General features: G+C 32.9%; 1 protein-coding gene across 2 annotated transcripts in view; it reads left to right on the top strand.

Moving 5' to 3' along the window:
• LOC148181781 (protein turtle homolog A-like) overlaps positions 1-27,677 on the top strand; it is a 124,060-nt gene that overhangs the window by 42,760 nt on the left and 53,623 nt on the right. For both annotated transcript variants that reach the window (XM_088042833.1, XM_088042843.1), the window contains exon 2: positions 4,591-4,723. In XM_088042833.1, the coding sequence (XP_087898959.1) occupies positions 4,591-4,723 (133 nt within the window). The remainder of the gene's footprint in view (positions 1-4,590; positions 4,724-27,677) is intronic.

Raw genomic sequence — 27,677 nt, forward strand, 5'->3', positions numbered from 1 at the left:
CCGAGATAACGGCCCGTTGACTCATATTTCCATAGACGCCAAAAAGGAAACTTTACAAATTACGAAATATTTGGATTTATATCCTAAAATCTAGAGAATCCCGAAACAATATTGAACACTGCGAGTGTAAGGATCTAAAAAACTGAAGAGTCCAAACGTCTAAGGAGCTCTTTTGGTTTTCTAAAAAATTAGATTCCAATTTGAACAAGTTTTTCCTTGGAACGTTTTCAGTTAAAAATCAAAAGGATTTAAAGGTCCACAAACTGAAAACCACAAAAATTGGTATGAAAAAACTTTAAATAGTCCAAATTGTTACATAAAATTAAAGAAATTGATCAAAAAAGATTTTTAAGAACTTGGAAATGCACAAAATTAGATAAAATCCCAAACATTTCAGTAATCAGAAAAGTGTAAAAAAAGTGACAGTAGTCTCGTAAAAATCTCATAGCGAAAGCTCGCTCACCTGCAGCTTGTTTTGCTACGAGGTTTATTATTTGTAGAATATTCTGAAAATTTTTCGTTTAGAGAAGCTATATTTGAAGAATTTTTGCGGGAGATTTTTGGACGGTTAGATTTTTTTTTATTTTATTTATTTTTGTCATTTTTTGTCATTTGTCATTTTTTTTACTTTTTCAAGCCTACAATCTACAAACTACAATTTTTTGAAGATTTTTTTGAAAGAATCTTTGAATCTAAGCGTTTAGAAAATTTTGATATGAAATTTGGTAGAAAAAATGTTAAGGAAAAGTTTGTAAAAATTCTATTTGTTTTTCTAAAATTTTGTAACAGTCACTAAACTCTTCGGATGTCGGAAGGCCTCTAAATTCTACCGTTTTAAGATCAAAATTGCCAAAGTTATAAAATTTTGTAAAAAATTCTGGAAATTTTTTGACCATTCTAAACAAAAAATTTCTAAAAATTTTATTTTTTGTTCTAAACTTTTATCGTTTAGCTCAGTTGATAATCAAGTTTAAAGTTGGTGATGGCGCGAAACTGTACTGTTTTAGAACCAAAATATCCAAAGTTAAAGAATTTAATAAAAGACGGTTAAAAATTTTATCTGTTCAAAAAATTAAAACTTCTAACAATAGAGAATTTTGTTCTAAGATTTTGTAACTTAGCACAGTTAAAAAACTTAAACTACTTGGACGGAGTAACGCCTCCAAATTGTATTATTTCAGGAATAAAATTATAGAAGTTATAAAACGTTTAAAAAATCTGAAAATTTTTAAACGGTCTAAACAAATAATTTCAAAAATAGTTATTTTTGTATTAAGTGCGCAAAATGAGTGTTTTTTTAATGGCGCTTAAGAATGCTAATTTTGGTCGAGACCGTAAAGGCATTCGAAAGCGCCATAAAAACACGAATGAGCCACGAAATACAAACAATATTTTTTCTACAACCGCTAGTAATCGAATAATACTCCTCCGGTAAAAAAAATTGCAGAAATTAGAGTTACCAGCGTCGCGCGTATCTAAGGACATCTACTTGTTGTTTTCATAAACAAAAAACCGTTTTTTGGCGTTTTTCCAATTTTGGAGTGCAAACAATGGATTTTACTAGCGAAGACGACGATGTGGAAGCAGTTGCTGCTGCTGCGATATCCAATCTTCTTCCTGGTGAATCAAAACCGGTGTAGGAGAAAGCCTACATGCAATTTCGAGAATGGTGCACGAAGAAAACACGTATTGCAAGTTACAGAAAACGTATTACTATCATATTTAGACGAGAAGTCCAAGAAGGTAAAACCACCAACTTTATGGAGTACTTTTTCTATGCTGAAAGCCACTCTGATTGTCAGCTTTAATTTTGGGAGTAGCGCTTGTCGTCGAGAAGAACTGATGAAAATGACTGTTGATGGCATTCAAGATGTTGGGACCGTTTTGATTGTTAATGTTCCGGATAGTAAAAATCACTGCGAAAGAACTTTTAGTGTTTCAAGCTTATTATTGTTATAAATTAAATTATGGCCTTTGTAATTTAAAAGAAAATAAACTTTGACATTATTTTATCACAGTGTTTTTTCGGTTTTTTTTTAGTCTAGTGCGCAAAACAGTTACTTCACGCACGTAAATGGTGTGCAAATGTCACCTTTTTTTGACGGTTGTACAAAAACTCAATTTATCGTTCTAAAATTTTAAATTAAATTAATATTAAAGTCAAAAGTTATTAAAGTTAGTAAACTATACAGTTTTTGAACCAATATGGCCAAAGTTACAGAATTTCATAGCAACGTTTGAGATTTGTTCTTCGTCCAAAAATATTAATTTTCTAACAATGCAGAATCTTGTTCTAAAACTTTGAAACTTATTAGCACAGTTAAAAAAACACTTTAAAGCTGCCTTTTTGGATTTGATTTTTCTTTCTTGAGTATTTTGTACCGTAGTCTTTAGAGATTTTTCTGAAAAATTTCTTTAGAAATAGAGTCAGGTTCTTTAACAGATTGTTTATTGCATTCAGTAGGGATTTTTAAAGAAAACTTTAATTTCTTCGGAAGTGTTTTGGTTTCAGACTCTTTTTGAAGAATGGTGTAAATCAATCGTAGAAGAATTTTTAAAGGGAATTTGAACGAATTCTTTAAATTCTTGAACGGTTATTTTTGAACTTTTGAAGAATACAATCGACGAATATGTTTGAAGTTTTTTGAAACACTTTCTAAAAAGTTTTTTGAAGGAATTTTTAAATCTAAGCATTTAGAAGAATTTTTGGTTTAAAATTTAGTAAAAAAAAAATTTAGATCGTTCTGAAAAAAAGTATTGCTACTAAATTCATCGGATGCAGTAAAACCTCTAAATTTTACTGTTTTAGGATTAAAATTGGCAATGTTATGAAGCTTTGTAGATAAAATCTGGACATTTTTAGACTATTCAGAGCAAAAAATTTTTAAAAATTCGATTATTTATCCTAAACTTTTAATTAAGATCATTTGATAATCAATTTTGAAATAGCAATGCCACTAAACTGTACTGTTTTAGAACCAAAATGGCCAAAGAATTTAATAGAAAATTGAAATTTATTGTTCATCAAAAAAAAATTCTAAAAGTTTAATCTTGTTCTAAAACTTTGTAACAAAGCATAGTTAAAAAACTTAAACTACACCCATGTAGTAACGTAAAATTCTACTATTTTAGGAACAAAATTATCAAAGTTATGAAATGTTTAAAAAATCTGAAAATGTTTAGACTGGTCTGAACAAAAAATTTCTGAAAACTCTATTTCTTGTTTTAAAATTTTGAAATTTAACACAGTTTTTTTAAAGATGCTGTTCTGTCTATATTCATTTATAGACATTTTAGAGGGATTTTAATTCCATTCTTTGAACTATTTAAAACAAAACAGATTCTTCAGGCTGTTGACATTTTAAAGTCTTTGAGGAATGATCTAAAAGAACGAAGAGCCACTTAAGCAAACTATTGTCTCTAATTTTTAAAAAAGCTTAAATATTTGAAATGTTCAAAGAATCAAAACAAACAATGTGATATGGTCGAAAAAAAGATTATTCGGGGGATCTGGGAAAGAAGTGAAGAAAGAAGAAATGAAAACGGTAATATGATTCTTTTGTTTGTTACCAATATATTTTGCGCAACACGAAGACTGGATGGATTAGCCCACGCATCCAGAATTTTCCCAATCAAAGTCATCTTGAGAAGCACAAAATTTCCCTTTTAGTCATTCTCAACAAAGAAGCTTGAAGCCTTGACACCTAAATTATTCCCCGTAAATTGAAACAACGTCCCGTTCGAAAAAGCGTCTTTATCGATTGTTCTCGTTTCAGCAAATTGGATCAATTAAGTCATTTAAACCTAGACAATAATTAATCTCGAGCGATCGTTCGGAATTGTCGCGTGTGATAGAGGAGCAATAAAATCGCTTATTATAAATCAATTAGAGGTAGAGAACGTCGTTATGTTTGGTTAATTGATATCGGGGAAGAGGGAGGAATCAATCTGGAGGTTTCCGTCTTCCTTCGCCGCAGGCAAACGCCGTAATTAACTAACTCGGTTACGATAATTAAATTTATAGTAAGGAATACACCAAAAATAGCTCTCGGCGGATGGCTGTTGATATATACTTCTCGGAAATTAAATTTGCGCCACTGATTCGACCGAATGATAGTTACGTATGGTTCCCACGCAAATCTACTAAGCTCTTAACCTTAAAAAAAAGCGAATGGACCAAGTTTTTAATTAAGAACGGTCGGGCTTGGGGATTTATGGGACGACAAGGAAAAGGAGAGTTTTTGCTCGGGCTTGTTTCGGGCTAAGGTACGAAACGATTTCCCTTTTTATCTACGACACTGAATAATTGTTCTCTGTGATCAAAATCGGTGGTAAACCTAAAACAACATTTCTAGTTGTAAGCGCAGACCTTAAATTTGCATACAATCCAACCAAAAAAAATAGTTTTAGTATGGATTAGAACGCCCGAACTAATTCAGTTACGTAACAAAAATCGCGTGTTTTCCACCCCCACATGTTGCTCCCTCTTCTGTCGCAGCTAATGAGAACGCAGATTCGTTATATTCGCCGATTATGTCACCGCGAAAATGCCTTCGAATTGTCACGTAATTTCGCATTTCTGTTTTCCAGTGATCACCTCTTCAGTGGACGCCGTGTTGAGCAGAAGTGCCAGTCTTCCGTGCGACATCGAGCCAGGCATCCGCGAAGACAGGGTGTACATGGTACTGTGGTACAGAGACACCCACACGAAGCCCATCTACAGGTTAGTCCCTATAAAACTTATAATAGTTTCAATAAAGTTCGAGCCATCGTAATTGAGACTTATGGAATCGGAACGTTAGCCAGTTTAAGTTTGAGCTAGCGAGGGCACTTAATTCAGAGGAGGTAGAAATTCTATAACTAATTTAGCTGAGACGTCTGCTCGAAACGGGGAGTTTTGCTGCGCTGCAATTGGTGATAACTTCGAGGTTTAATTGGGGAGGGAGCCGATTTGCATGAGAGGGGAATGAAAACATTCTTTGGAACGGAGGGGGGGAAGTTGTAATTGTAATTTGTGGGATCCCCCGGACGAAAAACACGTGTTTATTTAGGGGCGCACAAATTGCGGATGCGCCGGGAGAATATTTAATTGCGCTATTTATAGATTCCACCTGTTTCACCCGGAAGGGGGTTTACCTTGAATATTCACAATCCTATTGTTTTAGAAGGAAGATTTCTGAATGTTTTGTCATCAAATTTTGACAATTTTTTTATTTAATTATGAAGCGTCGAAACCGCACTATATTAATTTATTTTCCATAATTTTGTATTTAGGCGACTTAAACTGAAAATAGGATTTTTAGGCCCCAAAAGTGGTCTAAAAGTAAGTCTTTTCTGATCGCAAACATTTTTGGCCGATTTATGGTGGCGCCATCTATCTATAGTTTTGCATATTACATCAAAATACCGACGATACTTCCCATTTTATAATTACTTGGGTAAAATTAAATCGATAAACTGCTGTAAAATGCAACAAAGACGTGTTGAATTATTGAAAATTAACATGTCTTGCAATGCTGCTTCAACAACATCAAAAAACACATCAAACCTAATTCATACAAATTCTGAAGCTACACATGCCAAAACTGCAAATGTACATAAAGAAATTATAATCTTTTCTGAAGGATTCATAAATATTTGCAATTATTCGGGTGTTATAGATGATTAAATCAATAAATCATAAATAAAAATTAATTACCTTATAAATTTAATGATGTCGCTTAAAAAATCTTGTATCTATCACGGCTAAAAAGAGCTATTTTGCCCTCTCCTTCAAAGAAACACTTTTTGGCCTTGGTACACCAATAAGTATTTATTCCTTAGTGGTGACAGCGACCGCATTTAACTACACGCTGCCACATTTCGCAATAATAAATTTTAAGTGAGAATGGTGGATGCGCCGGGCAAATATCTTTCAATAGACCTCCGCTTGTCGTTTTATTAAGTCTTTGTGGCTCTGTTTTAATTCTCCACGCACGTGTTGGTTAATTGCCGCCCTATTTGGACTTCTTCACCAACTCGTTTTAGTCATTCCGCAATTATCTCGTTGCGAGATTCCGTGTATGAGCATTAAAAGGGACATTAACAATCCGTATTTTTACAATAAAAGGTTATCGCGGAGTCGTCCTTTCGCTGTTTAATTAAATTCTACATTTGTTGCGTTATTTATATTTGCGCTAAAAAAGAACGTTTCGATAAACTCTGCGGAGGAAGTTAGCCAATTTTATCTTAAAAAGCACGTCTGCAGATGGTTTCTCGCGCAATATCTGGGCAATCTTTTAAAGCTCGGGAGTCGGTGGAGTGTAATAAGAAATAATAGTAATGGCGGTGTAATAAGTTAAATTTGCCTCTAACAGAAAATTAAAACATCGACTTTGGAGTTTATTTGGATTTAAACGCGGGATATGAGGATCGGGGCTATTCGAGAACAAAGCGTTTTTCAAACGCGATTTTAAACGTTTGAACTGCGTGTTTTGTTCTATAAATTAATCCATTGAACAAACTAACGTTCCATTAAAACTGAATGGTTTGACCAGCGAAAAAAGGTGCGTTCCAAGCACAACTTGAATTTTCGTGCTGCTTCGAATTAGAAAATAATTATTGTGTGGTTTCAGCTAAATTTAAACTTTGACAGTTGTTAATTAGTGTCTGACCAAAATAATTTCTAATCACTACATGTACATGCGATGGCGTTATTACAGCTAAAAACACAGACACACACGAGGGCGATTCTGTGTAATAGTCGGGCTTTAATCCAGATAACGTATTTAGTAATTTTCATCGTAATTTAATAACCTCGACACGTGTTATCATAGCCCCTTCGGAATTACGGGTCTATATTAAAACAACTTGTTCGGTAATTATTAATGTTTATGTAAATGAATAAATTGAATTATGGACGATGATTGCATCGGAGGCTTTTTCTTTTAATGTTGCCGAAGCACGAAGACGTGGAGGTCGCAGTATGCTAATCGAATAATTGCCGAAAATTGCCGGCGGGCCATAGAGCCGGAAGTTGCTTGGCATTAGGTGAAAATTAAAGGGAACGCAAGGAACGTTTTTTAGAGCACATCCTGTATATTGGTTTAAAATGGTGGAGGCGCCGGGCGAGATTTCTATAAAAGTAATTAGTTGAGTTTAAGAATCAAAAGTGTTTGTGGTGTAAAAAGTCCCCATCACCAGGATAATCCTCCGGTTCTCTTCAGGCAAATTAAATTCGAATCCTATGAAATTGCACTCTCGTTAAATTGCCCGGAAAATCCAGGAGAGTATCCCGGCGCATCCACCATTTTGCGGCAGTATTAATAAATAATAATCTTTTTTCAATATTTATTTAGAGTTTGAAAATTGGGTGAGCCGTGCGCGCTTTTTGTGTTTACGATCGTCGATCCAGCGTAAAAATTTTAATGAAACATTCACTTTGTTTATTTTGATCAAGTTGTGATTAAATTGTGTCGAGCTGGAGACCGTTCGCCGCCAGTGGAACGTAAAACCTTTACTACAGATAAGGTAATTAAAAAAAAGGTAATGTGGGCTAAATGGTCCGTTTTAAATAGCACGTAGCGACCAAAAGCCATTTAATCAGCTGTAAAATTGCAGTAAATACTCTATAAAAATAAGGAAAACTCTCGAAAGACCCTCGCAACGTCCAACTAATAAAATCCAGAAACTTATAAAAAGAAAGGAAGTGTACTAATCCGAACGACAAGATCACCAATTTATGGACACACATATTAAACATTGTGTCGAAAGCGGCTACGTGCGAAGAATAAGAAACCGATGATTGGAAGGGGAGTTTGTTGTGCCGAGGGATTAATTAATTTTAATGAAGTTTAGGGCAGTTAGGACGTTACCTGTGGCGGTCAATCCACGACGGGCGTGACATTAACGTGATTTCATTTCAACCAGATCCTCGGAAAAATTAAGGGAATCAATATAACGTCCCGGGCCGAGTTTGTAAGAAGCGATAGATCAAGAGGCTTAAATCACAAGCTGACATTACATTCATGTCTGCCGTCTTCATCCCCGACAACCTCGACGGTTGTTTAAGTGGATTTGCGAGGATTAAACAAGGAAGAGCGTATCGACTTAGATAAATATGTACAGAACTTGCCTTCCAGAGACGAACATTAAAACAAACCGGGAGGGTTTTTACACGCATGCGGCGGTTAATTGCCGAGCCGTTTTCGAGTTTTTTATGGAGGGGGGCGAATTTTAGATTCATTTTGTTGGGGGTAAAAATGGTGGATGCGCCAGAAGTGGGCCTGTTGAACTGCTGATCGCTTTCAAAGGTGGTTAAATTTGTCATTGCATGTTCACAACATTATTGTAGTTAATTAACAGGAATTAGTAACTGGTGAATTTATTATAGGATTATGTGATCTATTTTCTCTCATTATGATTCAAATCGTCGAATTTTACTCATACAGACCTGTAGTAGAAATTTTGCCAGTATTTTTCATTGCTTGATGTTTTTATTGAATTCTATTTTACAATCTATAATTAACTTGACAATTCATCCATGTCTGCTGTTATACAAAATTATTAAACAATTTTTTATCAATTATTGGTTATCAATATTGAACCAGCGAATCGAGTAACAAAAATATCCTGTAATTGCATTCAATTATTTCAATTGAGTCATGTCGAATCGTGACTAACATTTGTTAATTTTAGATGTGTCTGTATTTTTTAAAATGTTTTGCTTTGACATATTAAAAAATTTATTTTGGAAATTAAACACCTCGATATAAAATGCAACTCGTAACTCAGCAGTTCCACACGAACTGAACCTGACACATTAAAAACTAAAACATCTTGCAGAAACATAATTTTGTTAAAAATCGAATATTTAAATCTTAAATTAACTACAACCATGAATGGTTAATTGTTTGCTTCTTGATACTTTAAATAACCACCTTCTTTTAACTACACTTTCGTTCATCTATTTTAATTAAATTTTTCGCTTAACTTCACTTATTTTTTTTTCACTCATAAAATATAAATTCCAAGAATTTAAAATTAGTGGACAAATCAGTTTGAACTATTTACTTAACACATCAGACACTGAATACATAAAAAAGTAATTTCATAATTTGTTAATTTGATTTTGAATTAAAACTTTGTTAAGAAAATTTGTCCCACCCGTGACAATTTTTTAACAAAAGTTGGCAAAACTGGTTGAAATTTGTGGAGTTCAAAATTGATAATTTGTATACAAAGTAACAAATTGATAATGCAGTTTTTGCACTAATTAAAGTTAAAAGATATATTAGAGAAATACTGAAAATAAATGTCACGGGTGTGACAATTGTTAGATCGGACTTTCCAAATTTGATAATTTAAGGCTTAAACCTGTACACAACAGTTGGTTTTAACAACTCCTATTATAATGCTCACATGTTAAAGAAACTCTGGATGGTATGGGAGGCACAAATAAACGTATCGTTCACAGAAAGGTAATCAACAATTCTGCTAAGGATTTCTTCTTGAAAGCAAAAATCAGTTAATAATATAAATATTTTGTATACTAGTGAATTCAAAGTCAAAATATCTGAATCAACTAAGTAAAAATATTCAAGCAATCAATACCAAATATCTAACAATATCTCATATTTTGTCCAAATAAAGAAGTAAGTTTACGGTGGATGTAGGTATGTCTAGCGGATATAAGTACGTACACTCGACCAATTTGTGAAACCGAAACTGGGGGCTGTGGGCGCCTTCGCCTGTGTAAAATATAACTTACTTTGTTCAATATGTTACAAGCATTAATAAAATTAGTCTTTCTGCTACATTATTTTCATTTTTTAGCAACGTTTATTTAACAAGTTTTGCTTTGTCACGCCCGTTACAGTTTTCTATAAAATACAGTGCACAATTGAATTGGTTATTCTAATTGCAAAGAGGCTTAAAATGTGTGCCTATAGTTCATATTCATTATCTGCAATCGTAACTTAACAAATTTTATTTGGATAATTTGCAGCACTTTAATCTACCTGATAGCAGTGTACTTCTGCTTGGAAAAGCTCTTAGTCGTAAATAAATTAAAAAAATGTTGTCATTTTGTCACACCCGTGACATATGGAATTGCTGAAAACTGCTTCACAAAATATTAATTTGCCATAATTTTTGGAAAATCTCAAAATATCGATTTTTTAACTGTCCATAACCAAGTCGAAATAGAAACTGTTGCAAAAAATTAGCGGTTCTCTTCCGAACCTGCAATTATTTTTTTTTAATTTTTTTTTGTAAAGTTACAATTTTGTAATTTGAGGTGTCTAATACAAGGATCAAAACGAGTAAATTCTAAAAATTTCGACCTTTTAACTCGAACACTGTTCAAATTCCAAGCCAGAATAGAATTATTTCTGAAAAAACTACTTAGTCTATAAATAATATACTTTTTTTTATTTTTCCCTGTGGAGGTAGAATATTGTAATTGTAAAATAATTTAATACAAAGATCAAAGTTAGTAAATTCTGAAAATTTTGACGATTTCATTCAAAAACTGTTTAATTTATAAACCTTAGTATAAAGTTTTGTGAAAAAAATGCTTTCCTAGATCCTGAAATAAAACTTTCTTAGTTTACTCTCTGTGCAGTTACAATTTTGAAATTTGGAGTGTCTTATATGGGGATTTAAAATAGTAAATTATAAAAATTTCGACTTTTTAACGCAAATGCTGTCTAAATTCCAAACGTAAATATAATAATTTCTAAAAAAAAATTGCTCTTCAAAATCTATAATTTTTTTAAATTTTGTCCCTGTGAAGAATCAAAACCAGTAAACAATATAAATTTTGGCTTTTAACGCAAAAACTGGCTAAATTCTAAGCCTAAATAAATAAAATGTTTTCTGAAAAAAAAGTGCTCTTTCTTTGTTCTATAAATTTTTTTCTTGTGGAGTTCCAATTTTGTAATTTAGAGTGTCTAAAACAGAGACTGAAGTTAGAAAATTCGTCAAATTTTGACATTTTAACCCAATTAGTGTTAAATTTACAAACCTAAATTGAAAGTTTTACAGTACAAAAAAGTTTGGCTTCTACCAACAATAATGGAAAACGTTGAGGTAACTAATTCAAGTCTTGTGGAAACTTACAAAGTGCGATAGTTATTAATTTCACGTCAGGTAACTAAAGCAGAAACGTTCAAACACGCCTTACCTAACAAATTTCAATCAAGAGTTGAAAATTAGTTTAGTAAATTCGAAAGACTCCATTTTTCTTCCATCGCAAGAATAATTTAAAACAGTCTCAAGACAATCGCTGCAATTAAAATTTTCCGGCGCCTCCACCATTTTTTGCCTATGCATCATTGAAAAATCGTCCTTTTTGAGTAAATTCTGTATTATTTACGTTCCAAGCCGCTTTTCTCTTCCGTCTAATGAAAACTGCTGCTTGAAAAATTGGTCAAATTGCGTCCCAACTCCACGAATGGCTTTCCATTATTGTTGATGTACGAAATTGGCTCCATCATTCCGTGGGGCGTATTTTAATTTGCATTCGTGGAAAAAATTGGGCAAAGTGGCGAGACGGCCATCCGAAATGAGGTATGAAAGTGTACAGATACGCCATCTCATCCTTTGTGGTAATTTGATTTTCACTCCGGTTGTTATGTAGATATAATTTAATACAATGCCGCTGTTTGCCAACATATATGTCGAATCTTTTTCCGCTTGTTTTACGTTCCCGAGAGTATTCGAGCGGGTTTAGTTGAAACGAGGAATGAAAATATGAAATGCAAATGTAAACTAATGTAGCAATTCACTCGCATGTAAAAATGGGAGTAAAGCAAATTTAAACGGCCGTGGATGATATATTCTAATTTGTTCTGTTTTTAATTGTGGAACAAGGGCGAGATTCGGGCAAAGAACTACAGTGCGAATGTGCAATGTTTAATTGAATCAGTTTGAGGACTGCAGGATAACGCATTTTGAGTGTGAAACAATTCACGCACATCTTTGGGCCATTTTTAATCCAAATAATAAAATCCCGAAAAAAATTGACCATTATTTTTAACGAATGTGCATGATAAAATTCAATTTTAAAAAGATATAAAAACAGCTTAAAAAAAACTACGTTACTTTTGCTTTAAACTAAAAAAAATAGTTTAAAATAAGCCAAAAAAAATGGTTTTACATTTGATTTAAATGTAGAATGACAAAGAAGAAAAACAATAAACAAACAGCCGTACAATTAATAATGCGATAAATTATAAATAAAATGTCACGGCGTCAAAAAAATTACTAACGAATTTGGAATGAGATTCAACAATTTTGTATCCCATCCATACCTTTGTAAAATTAGAATGAACAGACTGAGGCCTGCTAGCTAAAAGGTCCTAAATTTTTTTGTTAATTGACCAAATTCTCCTACATGGAAAAATACTGTATAAATTTTGGGCGTGACATTAATTTTAAGTTTTAAAAATTCTTTACGGAAAGTATTTTTTTTTCCATAGAGTTAGGGTCAAGAGTATTGCCGAAGCAGACAGAAACAACATTTTTACATGTCTCCAAACATTGAGTATAGAATTTCAAATTTTGACAATAATTTATGACATGCATTGCCTGTGAAGCAACCTCCATGCATAGCTTCTCTTTCAAAGGAACAAATTTTTGTCCACTTCCGGAAATTTTTTTTGCATACTATTAAATACTATTGTATTTACCTACTGTGCCTAATAATAGGTGAAGTTCTGGCAAAATGCTGATTATCTTTTGATTATTTCTACTAAGAATTGAAGGATAAATACAGTTCAAAAAAAGTTTGAAATCTTTACTTTTTTTTAAGCTTCAACTCAAGACAGATAATTTTGATTTATGTTTTCGAAAGTTCTAAGTATTCCATAATCATTTGGGTTGTGTTTACTGACAGTGCACTATGGGCAAGGATGCAGAGAGCTATGTGACATTAAGTTCCATTAAAATGTTTGGTAGCTAATGCTAACTTTAAATCAGTCGCTACAGTAAAATTGTGTTAAGAATTAATATTTAACAATTCCCATAACATTTGGACGTTATTATAAGATTCTTTAACATTCTTAGCTATTGCTATGAAAAAAGTTTTTTTTACCCCACTGTCGTCTTTCCATTTTTTGGTAGATTCCTTTTTAATATTTAGACATATTTTTAAAATACTTCCTTCTCTTCCATCAATCAGAATTTTAAGATTTCGTTCTTCGCCTACAAATTTTATAAAATTCGGTAAATTGCACATACGGCAAAACGATTTTCATCGTGTGTTTTCATTTTCAAGAAAGAAATTTTATATATCACTCACTTTACAACTTTACAACAAAAGGCACTCTCTTCTGGCCGCAAACATTTTTGGCCGATTAATGGTGGCGCCATCTATCCATCGTTTTGCGTATTACATCAAGATACCGGCATTGCCTCCAATTTTATAATTATTTGGGTAAAATCAAATCGACAAACTGCTGTAAAGTGCAACAAAGACATGTTAAATGATTGAAAATGAACATGGCTAGGCAATGCTGCTGTCACAACATCAAAAATCACATCAAATTTAATTCAAACAAATTGTGAAGCTACACATGCCGAAACGGCAAAAGTAAATAAAGAAAACATGAACTTTTCTGAAGGATTCATAAATATTTACAATTATTCAGTACTTAATGATCCAATCAAGAAATCATAAATAAAAATTAATTAACTTGTAAATTTAATGATGTCGCCTAAAAAATCTTGTGTGTATCACGGCCAAAAAAGAAACACTTTTTGGCCTTGGTACACAAATAACTATTATTTTGGTATTACACAAAAACACAACGTATTTTTTTAATATTTTATGTCATTGTTTTACACATTTAATCACCCAATTTTTCCGCAGATTAGAAATTATGGGCGATTTTTTTTGTGATTTTTGAAACTGGACTAACCGTAGAGCTCGTTTGCCGCCTACGATTGCCGCCCCCGTTTCCAAACTCGCTCTTTGTAAACAATCGTTCCAATTGCATCGCTGAATTTTTTCATGCGTATACATGAGCTCACTTTTATTTCAGTAAACATTTCCTCGGCAGTAATCGTCAAGTTGAGTCGAAAGTTTGTACTCGTCGGTCGGTGTGAATAAACGATGGAATAAGGAACGCGATGTAGAAAGTTTGTTTTATCATTTTTACGAGAGAGAAAATCAAGTTGGGAAAATTTCGAACGAAGGTAGCTCGTTTGGAGGCAAATCGTTTTGTTTTGTCTTAGTTTATTGGGTTAAACATGAAAAATCAATGCTACTAATGGTAATAAAACGCACCTTGTGCATAATTTAACCGTCTCCAAAGTACACGAAGGGATTACCTGGAGCAAAAACAAATACAAGCGTCTTTACAAGGTTCTTGACTCGTTCAACCGCATAATGTCGGTAAAAAATTCAGCTCGAGTAACACGTACCGGCAAAAACTATATACATTACGCTCCGGCACTTATAAATAAATAACGCATTTATTTCGAGTGAATTTAATGAGGGCTTGTCTAAAGCCGAGGGCGTTAGAATGGCGACTTTCATTTTCTTGAGCCCTTCAAGAATACACAGATTGCAGTTATTCGAGTCTTCTCAACTTTATAATTACTTCTGTTATTATCAGTTATTCCCGAGCTGCATTTGCTTCTTATTTATTTATCCCATCAGAATTATGCCGCTTAACAGATTCCGCTGTCACTTCAAGTTAATGGCAAAGATCGTATTTTTGTCTCTAGGGTTTCATTATACGGGGCATTAGAGGCTTTAATATTGAAATGCAAAGTGCGTAGGTGGATAAACACACCTAGTAAATCTGGATAAGGGAAAAAACAACTATGATAATGCATACATTAATGTTTTGTGTGCTCAACCTCCCACACAAGCTAAGGTAAACACAAAAAGCCGATAGAAGGCAAAATTCACAGACGGTAATGTTTTTTTGGAGAAGCAAAAAGTATGACTACAATTTATGACAGCTAAAACTTTCTCCATCGAAATATGTACAGGATTCTTCGACTTTTAAGCAACTTAAGGCTTGTGAAGTTTTAACTTTTATATTTTTTTTTCACAATTTTTTGAAAACTGGACACGAAAACTGTAAAATTTACAAGCGCAAATAGAATTTTTTCTGAAAAAAATACCACTCTTTCGACATTGTAAAAAAAAATATTTTTTCTCTGTGTAGTTACAATTTTGTAATTTGGGGGATTTTATACAGGGTGTCCCAGAACTCGCGCAGGACCCGTTAACAGCGGATGCAAATGTTAAATTTGAAACGAACTGCACATGAAAAAGTGTAAAATAATGTTTAGTATTCAAATAAAAACGGTTTTACTTCAACCAATCAAATCTCTTTCTCGAAAGGTATTTTCAAAAAATTAGTGCGTTTCCTTAGAAACATTTATGCGAATTGTTGAAAAAAAATATCCATAAATTGTATGATCAACTTTGGTGTGTTCTGTCACAATGACATTTCACCTAAGAGCAACTAAACTTAACTAAACTAAAAGAAAGGAATCGAAATTAAATTAAACTAACTAAATGAAGTGTTCGAAGTGTTCACCACCAACTTCAATACAAAGCCTTGTCTTCCTAATAAATTGTTCCTGGCATTTGCCAACATTTGTTGTGTTACTTTAGCCATCGCCTGTTGACTCCTGTGTCGCAAAATATCAACATTTTTACTGGCACACGGTAAACACAGTTTTTTACGTGAACCCACAAAAAAAAAATCTAAAGGTGTGAGGTCTGGGGATCTGGCGGGCCAAGATATTGGACCTCCGCGCCCTACCCATCGATTTGGATGTTGTTCATTTAAAAATTTTCTAACACTAAGAACTGAATGGATAGGTGCTCCATGATGCTGATACCAGTGATAATTAATATTCCTTCTGTGTATTCTTCCGGCAGTTTTGATATTGCTAAGCAACAAGTAAAGTGTAGTTCAGGTACAATTAGTTGAAAGTTTGTGATTGGTCAACTTTAAATTGCTCTAATTCAAAATCTAATGACTTAAAAAAATTTTTTTTTGCAAATTCTTATACAAGTAACTATACAGAATCTGTGGTTAACGGGTCCTGCGCGAGTTCTGGGACACCCTGTATAGTTCCAGACTAGTAAACTTTTAAAATATCAATTTTTTAACCCAAAAACTGTTTTGTTTACACGTCTATAAATAGAAAATTTTGTGGAAAAAATTGCTTGTCTTTCTTTGATCTTTGAATAAAATTTTGTAAGTTTTCTCCCTGTGCGGCTACAATTTTGAAATTTGGAGGGTCTAATATGGGGATTGAAACTAGTCAATTCTGAAATTTGAGTTTTATTTAATCCAAAAACTGTCCAATTTACACGCCTAAATACAAAGTTTTATGGATAAAAGTGTTTGTTTTTGTTTGATCCTTGAATAACATTTTGGAAGTTTTCTCCCTGTACAGCTACAATTTTTTAATTTTGAGAATCTGTCACGGGGCATCAAAACTAGCAAATTCTGAAAATTTTGATTTTTTTCAGCCAAAAACTGTCCAGTTTACCCGCTTAAATAAAAAGATTTGTGGAAAAAATTGCTTATCTTTTCTTGATTCTTGAATAAAATTTTTTTAATAGTTTTTTTCCTGTTTGCCTACATTTTTGCAATTCATAGTATCTAATACGTAAATCAAATTTTGTCATTTCGAAAAATTTCGTGTTTTTATTGCAAAAATCGTCCAATTTACCCGGCTAAATAGAAAGTTTTAGAAAGAAATAGAAAAATTGTTCAATTTAGACGTTTAACAAGAAAGTTTTAGTAAAAATTGCTTCTCTTTTCTTGTTCATTGAATAAAATTTTGTAATTTTTTTCCCCTGATAGACTACGATTTTGTAATTCTGAGAATTTAATAAATAGGTAGTTAGAAAACTCTAAAAATTTCGATTTTTTAACCTAGAAGCAGTCCAATTAATACGCCGCAATTTACAGTTTTACGAAAAATTACTTGTTTCTCCTTAATCCTTAAATAAAGTTTTTGTAATTTTTTCCTGAAAAGTTAGTTTTAGTGTGTCTAATGCAGAAATTAAAGTAGTAAATTCGTCTTTTTAACCTAAAAACTGTCTAAATTCCAAGCTTAAATAGAATGTTATCTGAAAATATAATACTGCTCCTTTCCTGATCTTTAAATATTTTTTAAAATTTTATGCCTTACCGAGTTGTAGTAATTTTGAAATTTGGAGATATTGAGCCTGAGATATCTGATGATTTTTAAAAAATCGTAACAACCAAAAATAATCTAAAAAAATTAAGAAAGAAGTTAAATTTGTGAGATCCAACGTTTTTAATAATCAAAAAATTTTAGTTCAAGCAAAAATATTCTAATTTTCAAATCCAGCGCTACACCTGGGAATCCAACATTAGATAGTTTTTCGTCTATTTTAAAACTAGAGCAAACGGTTAAATACCATCTACCAAATGAAATCCTAGAAAAACGCGATTGTGCTTGATAAATTGATTGATTTTGTCGAGACGAAACGATGTAATCGATTAAACCCCAACTCTGACTTCGCCTCTGTAATTTGTCTGAAGTTGGATCTCCATAAATGGTTACGTCTGGATTCGTTACGATCTTGCTATGATCTCGCATGGTCTGAGATAATTCCATTCCATAATTGAAGAGCGTTCCTTGATTAGCTTATGACTAATTAACAAGCCAAGATTCATTTCCGCCAGATTTATGACTTGATCAATGGCGAGTGGGCCAGGACCGTACCGGAAGTGCTAACTTTTGGCTCACGTACTTAAATATTTTAATTTCTCGTCTGTTTTACCGTGGAGCTCAATTATTCCGATTATCTCGCTGAAGGCGATGTTGTTCGAGATTTGAAAGCAGTTATTTAAGCATTTAATTAAAAACATCGAAAGATGAATCCGTTTGAGCTTTTAATAAAATTCCGTCAGATCCGCGATTACGTTTGATGGAAATTAGTAAAATTCAGATCTTTCTTTTATTATCTTTCCTCCATCGATTTTGCAGTCGATTTAATTCCAGCGGCGACTCGTAAGGATTGCTCATTGCGTATTCCGGAGATGCTGTGATTATTGTATGACTTTTTCAATTTGTTGCGTCGGCGGTTGGTAATAAATAGGATTTTTTTGCGTTTGCCGTAACACAAAGGCGTGATTAATTCTTGTTCCATTTATTTAACAAAAGCAGTATACAATTTAAAAGCAATGATGAAGTCCATTCTTTCGTGAAAAATATTGGTGTCTGGCCATAGTGAAATTCAATTTGTGTTCTCCGACAAAGAATAGCCCGTATTCTCCGAGCTTGAGACCTTCAACATATTTCTGACATTCTGCGCGATCACGGCCCTCACAAAGGCGCCGTTGACCGTAATATATCAGGTTGAGAAACATGTGTTCGCAGAACGTCACTCTTATTAGATACTAGCACTCGGAGGGCCGCGTTACACCGGGCTTTTACGACTGGAATTGCTCAATTCGGACTAAGAGCCTCTTATGCCCGGACCCACACATGCACCGGCTTTCGGTTCTTGCAACAAACGACCTCGAGGACTTTGCGCGAGCCAATTTCGCTAATACGTTAAATAAAGTCCCAAAGCGCACACATAGTTTGAGATTTGTTAGTCTAATAAGTTTTACGGCGATTGTAAAATTCACCCGGCGCATCCACCAATTTTGATTCCCTAAAAAGTGCGAATTTCTCCGAGGCAAACATGCCCAATTACGGCCTACAAGCGTAATGCAGGCATTAGGTTGATTTGCCTGTAGAGAGGCATAACCATAACCCTGTGGAGAACCTCCCTTAACCTGTTTGTCGGAGATTAGGAGATACGGCACGGTGTCAGCTTAAGCGAAGACTTACATGCCTACGAGAATAACAAAACAGCCTATAAATTACGCATTATCGTGCCCGTGACTACTAATACTTATATTATATAAATAGCCAGCTTCCTTGATGCGTTATCAGGGCGCCTCTGCGCAAAAAAACGTCCCAATTTACGACACAATCGTGTCGTTCGACCACGTGCGTAAATCAACCCCCATCGCTTTTTATAAAAAAAACGAACGCTCATAATCTCGAGATTAAAGTCAAGTAAAAAACACCCCCAAGCGTCCGAACACGTTCCGAGGTCCAAAGCTAACTCTTCAGCAAACTTAACCTTTGAACTTTATTATTTGCGGATTTCGGGGTTACATTTAAACAAATTGAAATTCGCAGTTATAATCTCTACGCTATGATAAATCAAAATGATGTTTGCAACAAGATACCGCTCCCATGACCATTATCTGCATTGATATCGATTCAACTATTTTCAAACGACACTTTAAACTGCGACCATCTGTCTTGGTAATTATTCTGATTTACGATCCCCGACATGTTTACCAATAAAACCACATAAAACACTCGACGAGTTCTTTCAAGTAATGAACCGAGAGGCAACCTTTCAAATCTTGGAATTAATGGAAAATTTGTGCCGGCGTAAAAAATAAAAACTCAATTAAAGACGATGAGGGTCGACCTTCATGCTCTTTATGCATTGAATTGGCGGTTCCATTTTCCTGTCCAATTAACCCAAATACATTTTTTTCGCGGATATTCTGCACGACAGCTGACATCAATAATACATAGGCGACTGGTTCGTCGCAACCGATACAAATTGAAAAACTATAAATCACCGCGAAACTCTGACGCCATAAATAATTAAAGCAGTTGTGGGGAAGGAGCTGATTCCACAAAACGTTTTTTATTTTAGTTCAACTTTTATACCCACACGTTTTTCAGGGAAACTTTATAATTATTTTAACACGATTCTGAATTTAAACAACTGGACTTTCTATTATTCAACACTATTTCTGGAGTTCCCGGTATGATTTACAGACGCTTTTTTATGTTAATTAGTAAATTATTGCTACCTGAGAAAGTTTTAACGTAAAATAAAATAAACACAGCGCCTGAATTATTCATGAACATGTTGCAGCTAGTTCTGAAAAAAATAGATAAATTTAATTTAACACTTTACTGAGCCAGAACTTAAGGTCGCTCATTAAAATGGATATGAGTGTATATTTATTTGGAAATAAGAAATAATAAGTATGAGCAAATAGTTTAGAACTTCCGCTTATTTTTATTAATACGAACCAATACCACCTGCGGACTCTTCTATTTGCATTACCTCAGAAAAGAAGCATTTAGATGTAAATTTATACATTGCTAAAGGTAACTGAACAAAACGAAATAAAATAAAGTTGCAGATAAAATTAGTTTTCAAATATTTACACAAAGAAAAGTTACCGCAACTTTTATGCGGCGCTGGAAGGAGATGAGGGCAATAAATAGTTTTGTTAGAATTTGAACCGGAGTTTAAGTGCTATCAATGCAATTTTTTCCGGTATTTTGGATCTCGCGAAGACGTTTTTAAAAAAGATAAATGTCAGAATTTAAGAAAAGTAAAACTATTATTTCTAGAAATGGGGGAAAATCGGGGAATTTTGATGTTGATTTTGATTCTAAATTTACTTTTAAATTTTTAAATTTTCGAAAAATTTTATTTGTGTACAAAGAAGAAAAAAAATTAAAATTAAAAAAAAATAAGCATATACTTTCATGTCAGTTCTTAATTAATTCTTTTTCTGCATTAGTTCTTCATGTTTCTACTTATAACGTGTGTTAAAACAGTGTTTTAGAAAGTAGAAATCAAAAATGCTTTACACTTTGGAAACTAAAATTTTATTAGCAGAAATGGTCGTCATCCAATCAATTTAAAAAAATATAACAATAAAAGTTTCAAACTTTTTATTTTTAAACTGAACACTAATAGCAGAACAAATATCTAGATAATTGGTATTATAAAAAATTTAGGCTAACACTGCAAAGTTTTTAAGCCAAATCGGACGGATTAATGTTGCTTAATTATTTAGTTCCACTCAAATGAACACCTCCAGATATTCAAATTTTGATATTCCGAGAATAACTATGAAATCACAATTGTTACCCAAACCCACACATTAAATGAAGGTTTAAAATTAATAGTAATTATATGTCAAAAGAAAGAAAAAACTTTTCTGGTCCAAGCGTTACTATTTTCCGAGACTTGAAAGATTGAAGGAGTAGTTTATATTTTTATTTACATTTTTCTTCTTTGACTCTTTCAGATTTTTTTTAAATCTTGAGACTGCCCGTCTAACGCAATTCTTTGAAAATCTTTAGATTGTTAACTTATCTTTTTCAACATTTATTTTTTTTAGATTTATCAAATTTTTTAGTTTTTTTAAACTATGTATTTGTATTCTTTAGCTTTCTTCTAATTTTTAATTTTTCTGAGATTCTTTAACATTTTAAACTTCTAACATTTTTCAATTACTGCAATTCCTCTCAGAATTTTCAAAATATTCTGTACCTTGTGTTTTTTTTAGATTTGTCTTAATTTCTTAATTTGCACTATGTTTTTTTATACAGTCGTAAATTCATAAACGACGATTTTAACAATCACAAGAACTTCATAACTAAAACTAAGAAGGTTTATTTCTTAGGTCGATTTTGCGATAATTTTTGGAAAGAATTTGCGTTTTATAGCTCAAATTTTTGCGCTGATTTTAAATCCGGGCTTAAAATTTACGTACGACAACAAATACCTAAGTTATGGCCGTTTAAAAATTTGGACAGTGAAGTTTAGGTTTTGAAATATTTAATGCTCGATATCTTCGAAACTACAACAGATAAAAAAAATGTTTACGCCGTTTTCTTTTAGAATATCCAAAATATTCCGACTCAATCGATATAAGTTTTTCAATTTTCTGTTTTTTGGTCGTAACTCATTTGACCTACCAATATCAGATTTGGCCAGTTGACAGATTTTAAGCTGCTCTTTCGACTGATGTATAACTGAAAGATATTTAAGGTCGTTTTTGCCCTGAAAAAGTTATTTGAAAATCACCCCAAAATAGACCTAGATTTTGGTCAATGTCTTATTTATTTGTGAGGCAAACTCAAAAGATTTGTGCTCATTTTAAGCAAAACTTTACGCAAAATCCAAAACCGAACGAATTTTTAACATATTTTATTTTTTTATAATCAAGTTATAGCGAATTGAATTTTTGAATAGTCGCTAGAGAGCCAAATTTTATTTAAAGTGTTTGAAAGCAAATTTTCTATGCCGAAATTTTTAATGCTCAATATCTTCGAAACTACAACAAATAGTTTTTTTCCCCATTTTTTCCTTGAAAATTCGCTCTCATAACACAAAAAATTGTGTTATGAGGGTGCACATTATGGACACCATCCATTGAGAGTTTACTACACCTCGTTACGAGTCAGCCATGAGCTTATTTTTTTTAATGCTAACTGTGCCAAGGGAGAAAAGACAATATCTCGGCCGAGCGTTATTAATTCCCGAGATCCGAAAGATCGAGGGAAATTAGAAAGTAAATACTAGAAAAATCTTTTTTTCCGTGGTATTTACTTTTTTCACTAAGAGCGTTTACAAAACTATTATAAATATTGTCATTTGCAATAGTTAAATAAAAGTTTCTTACTTAAAATAACAAAACATTTTTAGTTTTGACGTATACACGACGTTTGTTTACATTCAAACTAAATATTAGCTTGATATAGGCAACACAAAATCCGCTATTTTATCTGCTTGTAGGCGAGAGATTTAATTTCACAGTTTTTAAGTTAATTGTGAAAAAAAATTACACGATTGGGAATTCAAAGCGGCGTGGTAACTTACAAATTGAATTTAGGATTTGAATTCCAAATCTAAAAAGAGACGCTTAATTAAATCAGCTTAACTTTTATAGGTATTTAAACAAACATTTAAAAGAGTTTGGACAAATGTTTCCGTCTTTCATAGATCGAAATAACTCTTTTTGTAAAAAGTGTGGACGTTCGTTTTTCCTTTTTCACAATATCGCATTTCGTTCTAGCAAAGTATACGTTACAATTTATGAAACATTGTCACAATCGTCGAACATTTTCTCCTTCAATTGTCGTAGCTCTTTTGGTCTTACTTCATTTATCATTTTTCGAACAATTGCTTTGTTCGAATTTCTTTTGTTTGAGATTTTCCAAATAGTTGACCCAACTGTTTGAATTATAGATGTTTGAAAAAGAACACAGTTTTAGCTCCGAATGCTTACTAATTACGTCGTATCGAACTCACTTTTCCTTGAATATTTAATGTTTCCTTTATTTCTTCGAAGCGTCAAATATTACGTAATTCAAATTAAATGAGTCTCGAGCCAAAAGCTTCAATAAACGAAAAGCGGACTTATCAAAGTTTAATTTGCGTCGTAATGAATTTTTAATAGCTTAACGATTTATAGCGGCCACGTGAAGAAAGGGCTAATTGAAGAGGCGTTCGTGCAACAATCTTCTTTGTAGACATCCACGTATAAACTATATGTTTGAGTCTTTCGAATATTTCTTGTTCCAGGATCAGGAAACCATTCGAGTGTTATTTGCTTTAAATTGCAAATGCCAAGCTATTGTTTTTTATTTGTTTGAAAACTCCAGACGTAGCGACACGGAGATTTTCAATGTAAGAAAAAAGCAGTCATATTTTCTCCGAATCGATTTTAATTATTGTCGCGTGCTGCTTAACTTTACGATGTTTTAATTGAAACTCGAACAATATGAACCAAATAATAACTTCAGAACGGAGATTAATAAAATACGCGAAATTTTCTTGCAAAATATTCGGGAAATTAATTATCTCGTCAACCCCTCTGGTTTAATAACGAACGTCGCTGAACTTTTAAAATCGGGCTTTTTTCCACAATGCGGTTGCATCGTTGTACGAAGAATCTTCGCAACTATTCCCTGCTTTTTTGTGTAAAACTCCAAAATCAAATCCGGCGTCTGGGAAATAGTTGAGCAAGTTGCTGCCAAGACGTGTTTAAAAATTTTAAGAGAGTGTAATGAATTAGGTCGCGCTTGAAATTCCAAAGCACCTGCAAGGAATCAACGCTTTCGTTCATAAATTTAAAATGCAAACACTTCTGAAACAAAGCCTGATTTCGGAGGAGATCGTGACTAGACGGATACGGCTCTGCAGGCCACTACGGCCGTATGCAATATGCATGAACGCGGCGGCGAGGATGCGTTCTTTATCCACGAGAAATGGACAGAGAATATCGATGAGCAGCGCCGAGACGCTGGATTTAATTGATTGAATGTGGGAAAAATCGCCCGGCGCATCCTCCAAATTTCCATCGCCAAAACTCCGGTACCCTGATATTTACTGTTCCTCCTCCGCATCGAACAAATTATCAGCCCTAACGCCGCAGAATAATGATCGTTTATCAGAATTATAAAGTACGACAAGTGGAATAATAGCGGTTATCCGCGTTGGGTACAGCTGCGGACGGAATTCAGATAGTGGCAGGTTTCAGCAACGGCGTAATCTAAAATTAACCATTCTTGCTCTTAGATTACCGCCAAGAAAGCTGCATAATGTCATGAAACGTTTCCAAGTCGAATTTCAACCACACTATTTAATTATTCTCGGGGAAAAACAATCGATTTGTTGATTTTGTTTTGTACGAGAAATACCTCGTTATTCATTAGAGACCGCCACCGGACGACAGATATGGTTGATAGTGCACATAGCACAAAAGCGCCCTCCACTTCACCGCCTAACTTAATGAAAGAATACACCAGGCGATTATTCAACGGGCCTCTTTTAAATTAAACCGGAACTGTTTAATTCGTATTTGTCACAAGTATGCGGACGTTTGATCGTTTCCGCATTGTTTTCGACGCTTATCGATGTTATGAGGGGAAACTGAAACAAAAAGTGGCAGTTGATGTTTCGGTGTTGCAATGAATGGAAGCTTTGTTATGGATTTTTGAGTTCTGTGAAATTGGGTTTAATCGGAGTTGACGACGGGATTTGTATTGTACAAATACACGAATTTAGAGGTTTTTTTTAATGGTGAAATTGACAGTTTTTTTCGGTTTAACACAATTTTATTTTGTTGGTTTCAAACGTTGGAGCCCGAGCCTCTTATCTTACTAATTAATTCAAATTGAATCGATGTAAATTTGCTCTTATCTTACGCAGAATTTCACTTACGTTCACGAACATTTGGCTTATCTGCTTGATATTTAGTTCTCTAAATAAACAATACGAGATCTAGGGAATAATTTTGAGATTTAGCAGATCAATGGAAGAAATCTAGAGAATCTTTAAATTATCAGGATTTTAAAAACTAGACTAAAGGAAATTCAATCTAAAAAGAGAATGTTAAGATACTCAAGAGAATCTAAAATAATTTGGAAGAGAATTTATGCATTATCTAAAAAAAATAGGAAAAATCCCAATCTAAAATCAATTCAAAGAATCTAAAGAAATTAGGCAAGATTTAAGTTAATCTGAAACTTACCAGCGACTCTAAAGCCATGTAAAATTTATTCAAACCTAATGAGAAATGGGATAATTTGAGGAAAATCGAAAAAGAATTTTAAGGAAATTTTAAAAATTTAAAGAAAATTTTTAAATAATTTAGAAATAAATATAAAAAATATTTAGAGACTATAAAAAAAGACAATTTAGACAATCAAAAAGGAATTTTACGTAAATTTTAAGAATTTAAGACAAACCAAAAAAAAATCGAAGAAAATGTACAAAAGCAAAGACCAAGTGTTCAAAGCTCCAAAAATATCAAAAAGAATACAAAGAAAATCTTTAAAATCTATGGAAAGTTGAAAAATAATTCAGAAAATGTAGAGTAATCAAATAATCTCTAAAGTGAATTTAGATAAAATCGATTAATCAAAAACAAAATCAATATAAATTTATGGATAGTCTAAAAAATGTAGAAAATTAAAACTAAAGAGAAAATTTAAACAGCTCAACAACTAGAGAATATAAACAAAAATGAAAATGTCGAAAAACTACACCAAACCTAAAATTAATCTAAAATAGCGACTCTAAAGAAAACCAAAAAAATCAAAAGTCAGAGAAACTCTAGTGGATTAAAAATGAACGCGGGGACAATATAGAAAATTGAAACAAATCTAAGAAAACTTTAAAATAAATGTATACACATCTTACAGAGAACTTAAAAAATTCGAAAAGAATCGATACAAAATTTTAGAAAATAGAATTACAAATAAATGTAGAGAATCTAAAGCAAATGAGGAAAATCAAAGATTCTTACAGAATTCATGAATATTATTAAGTATTAAACAATTTATAAGACTTCAAAAGCTTCAGCTTTAAAAAAAACAAAAAAAAATTAGAAAATTCAGAATCTTCGAAGATTTAAACAGAATTTAAAGAGAATTCTGAAAATCTAGAGAAAGCAGAGAGAGTTTAGATAAAATATAGGGATTTTAAAGAAAGTTTAGAGAATGAAAAACCAAATCAAAAATTTGTCACTAGTCTGCAAAAAATTTAAAAATAATGAGAGGATTCAAAAAATTTTAACACTACTCCAAAAATGTAAAAATTATTATGTAAAAAAACCAGAAAGAATCTAAACTTAATCTAAATTAGCGACTTTAAAGACAATTAGAGGATTTGGAGTAAAAACGAGCAGGATCTACAACATCTAAAAATTGTCTAAAACAAGTATACACGATTTACAAAGTATTTAGAAAATTGGATGAGAATAGATAGAGAATATCATAAAATTGAATAAAACATAAATTTAGAGAATCTAAAGCAAATGAAGAAAATCAAAGAATCCTACAGAATTTATTAATATCAGTGATGTATAATAGCAAAATCAGAATTCAAGCTTCAAAAGAGCAAAGAGAATCCAAAGAAAATCTACAGGGAAATAAACGAAATTTAAAGAGAATTCAGAGAATCTAGCAATAATTAATAGACTTTGAGGTGAAAAAAAAATGAATCTTAGTTAATTATACCGATTTTTTTAAGGAACCAATATTTTTAGGTACGCTTAGGGCCTCAACTAAACTCAATACAGCTCTGAGAAGAATTGTGGTAATTAAACAAATGTTAAAAATCTAAAATTTTGAAGAATTCAATGACATCAAAAATTTTGAGTAATTTAAAGAAAATTAAACGTCAAAAAAAATACTTGAGTAAAATCTCAAGCTTCTCAAGAGGAACTTAAGAACTAAAGAAGTAGAAAAGCTGCAAAGATTCAATAATTTCAAATATTTGAGGAATTTGACGAAAAAACTAATCAATCAGAAACTATCTAAAATTTTTGCCTCGTTGCGAATTCAGGGACTTTGAAATCGTCGGTAAAAAACAGCGGTTTCTCCGGGTCAGCGCGGTCAGTGTCAGCACCTTGACCTTCCGTTACCTTTCCCCATGTTAGTCCAAATTATCCTTTGTTTCTCTTGATGTCCATTCGTAGAATTTTTGGAGCCGCGTGAAGTGGAAGACAATTAGTTTTCGCTTCCTTTGTGTTCAGTCGTGTTCCTGCCATTACTTTGCATGTAATGTATGGCATTTAGGAGCAAATATCCAAGATAATTCCCGCCACTTCACAGACGACTGGTCGCTTGTAAAAGGAGTATTTGCACGTAAAGGCAGTTTAGACGGTGATATCTGGTCTCCAGCGCTGTGTCTGGCTAGCGGGGTGGCTACGTGCCGAGGGGTGGATCCAGGTGAGGCGTTGCAGTCTTGTGCTTCCGATGTGTCCCTCGAGGGCTTTCGCTCCGACATATTTGCGGAAGATTTCCTTCAATATTAACGCGGTAACGCGGACGCTTAACTTTCATACTCG

The sequence above is a fragment of the Gnatocerus cornutus genome, chromosome 1 (assembly GCF_029298725.1).
Source record: "Gnatocerus cornutus isolate USDA-ARS CGAHR chromosome 1, icGnaCorn1.1, whole genome shotgun sequence".
NCBI classification, from domain to species: Eukaryota; Metazoa; Arthropoda; class Insecta; order Coleoptera; family Tenebrionidae; genus Gnatocerus; species Gnatocerus cornutus.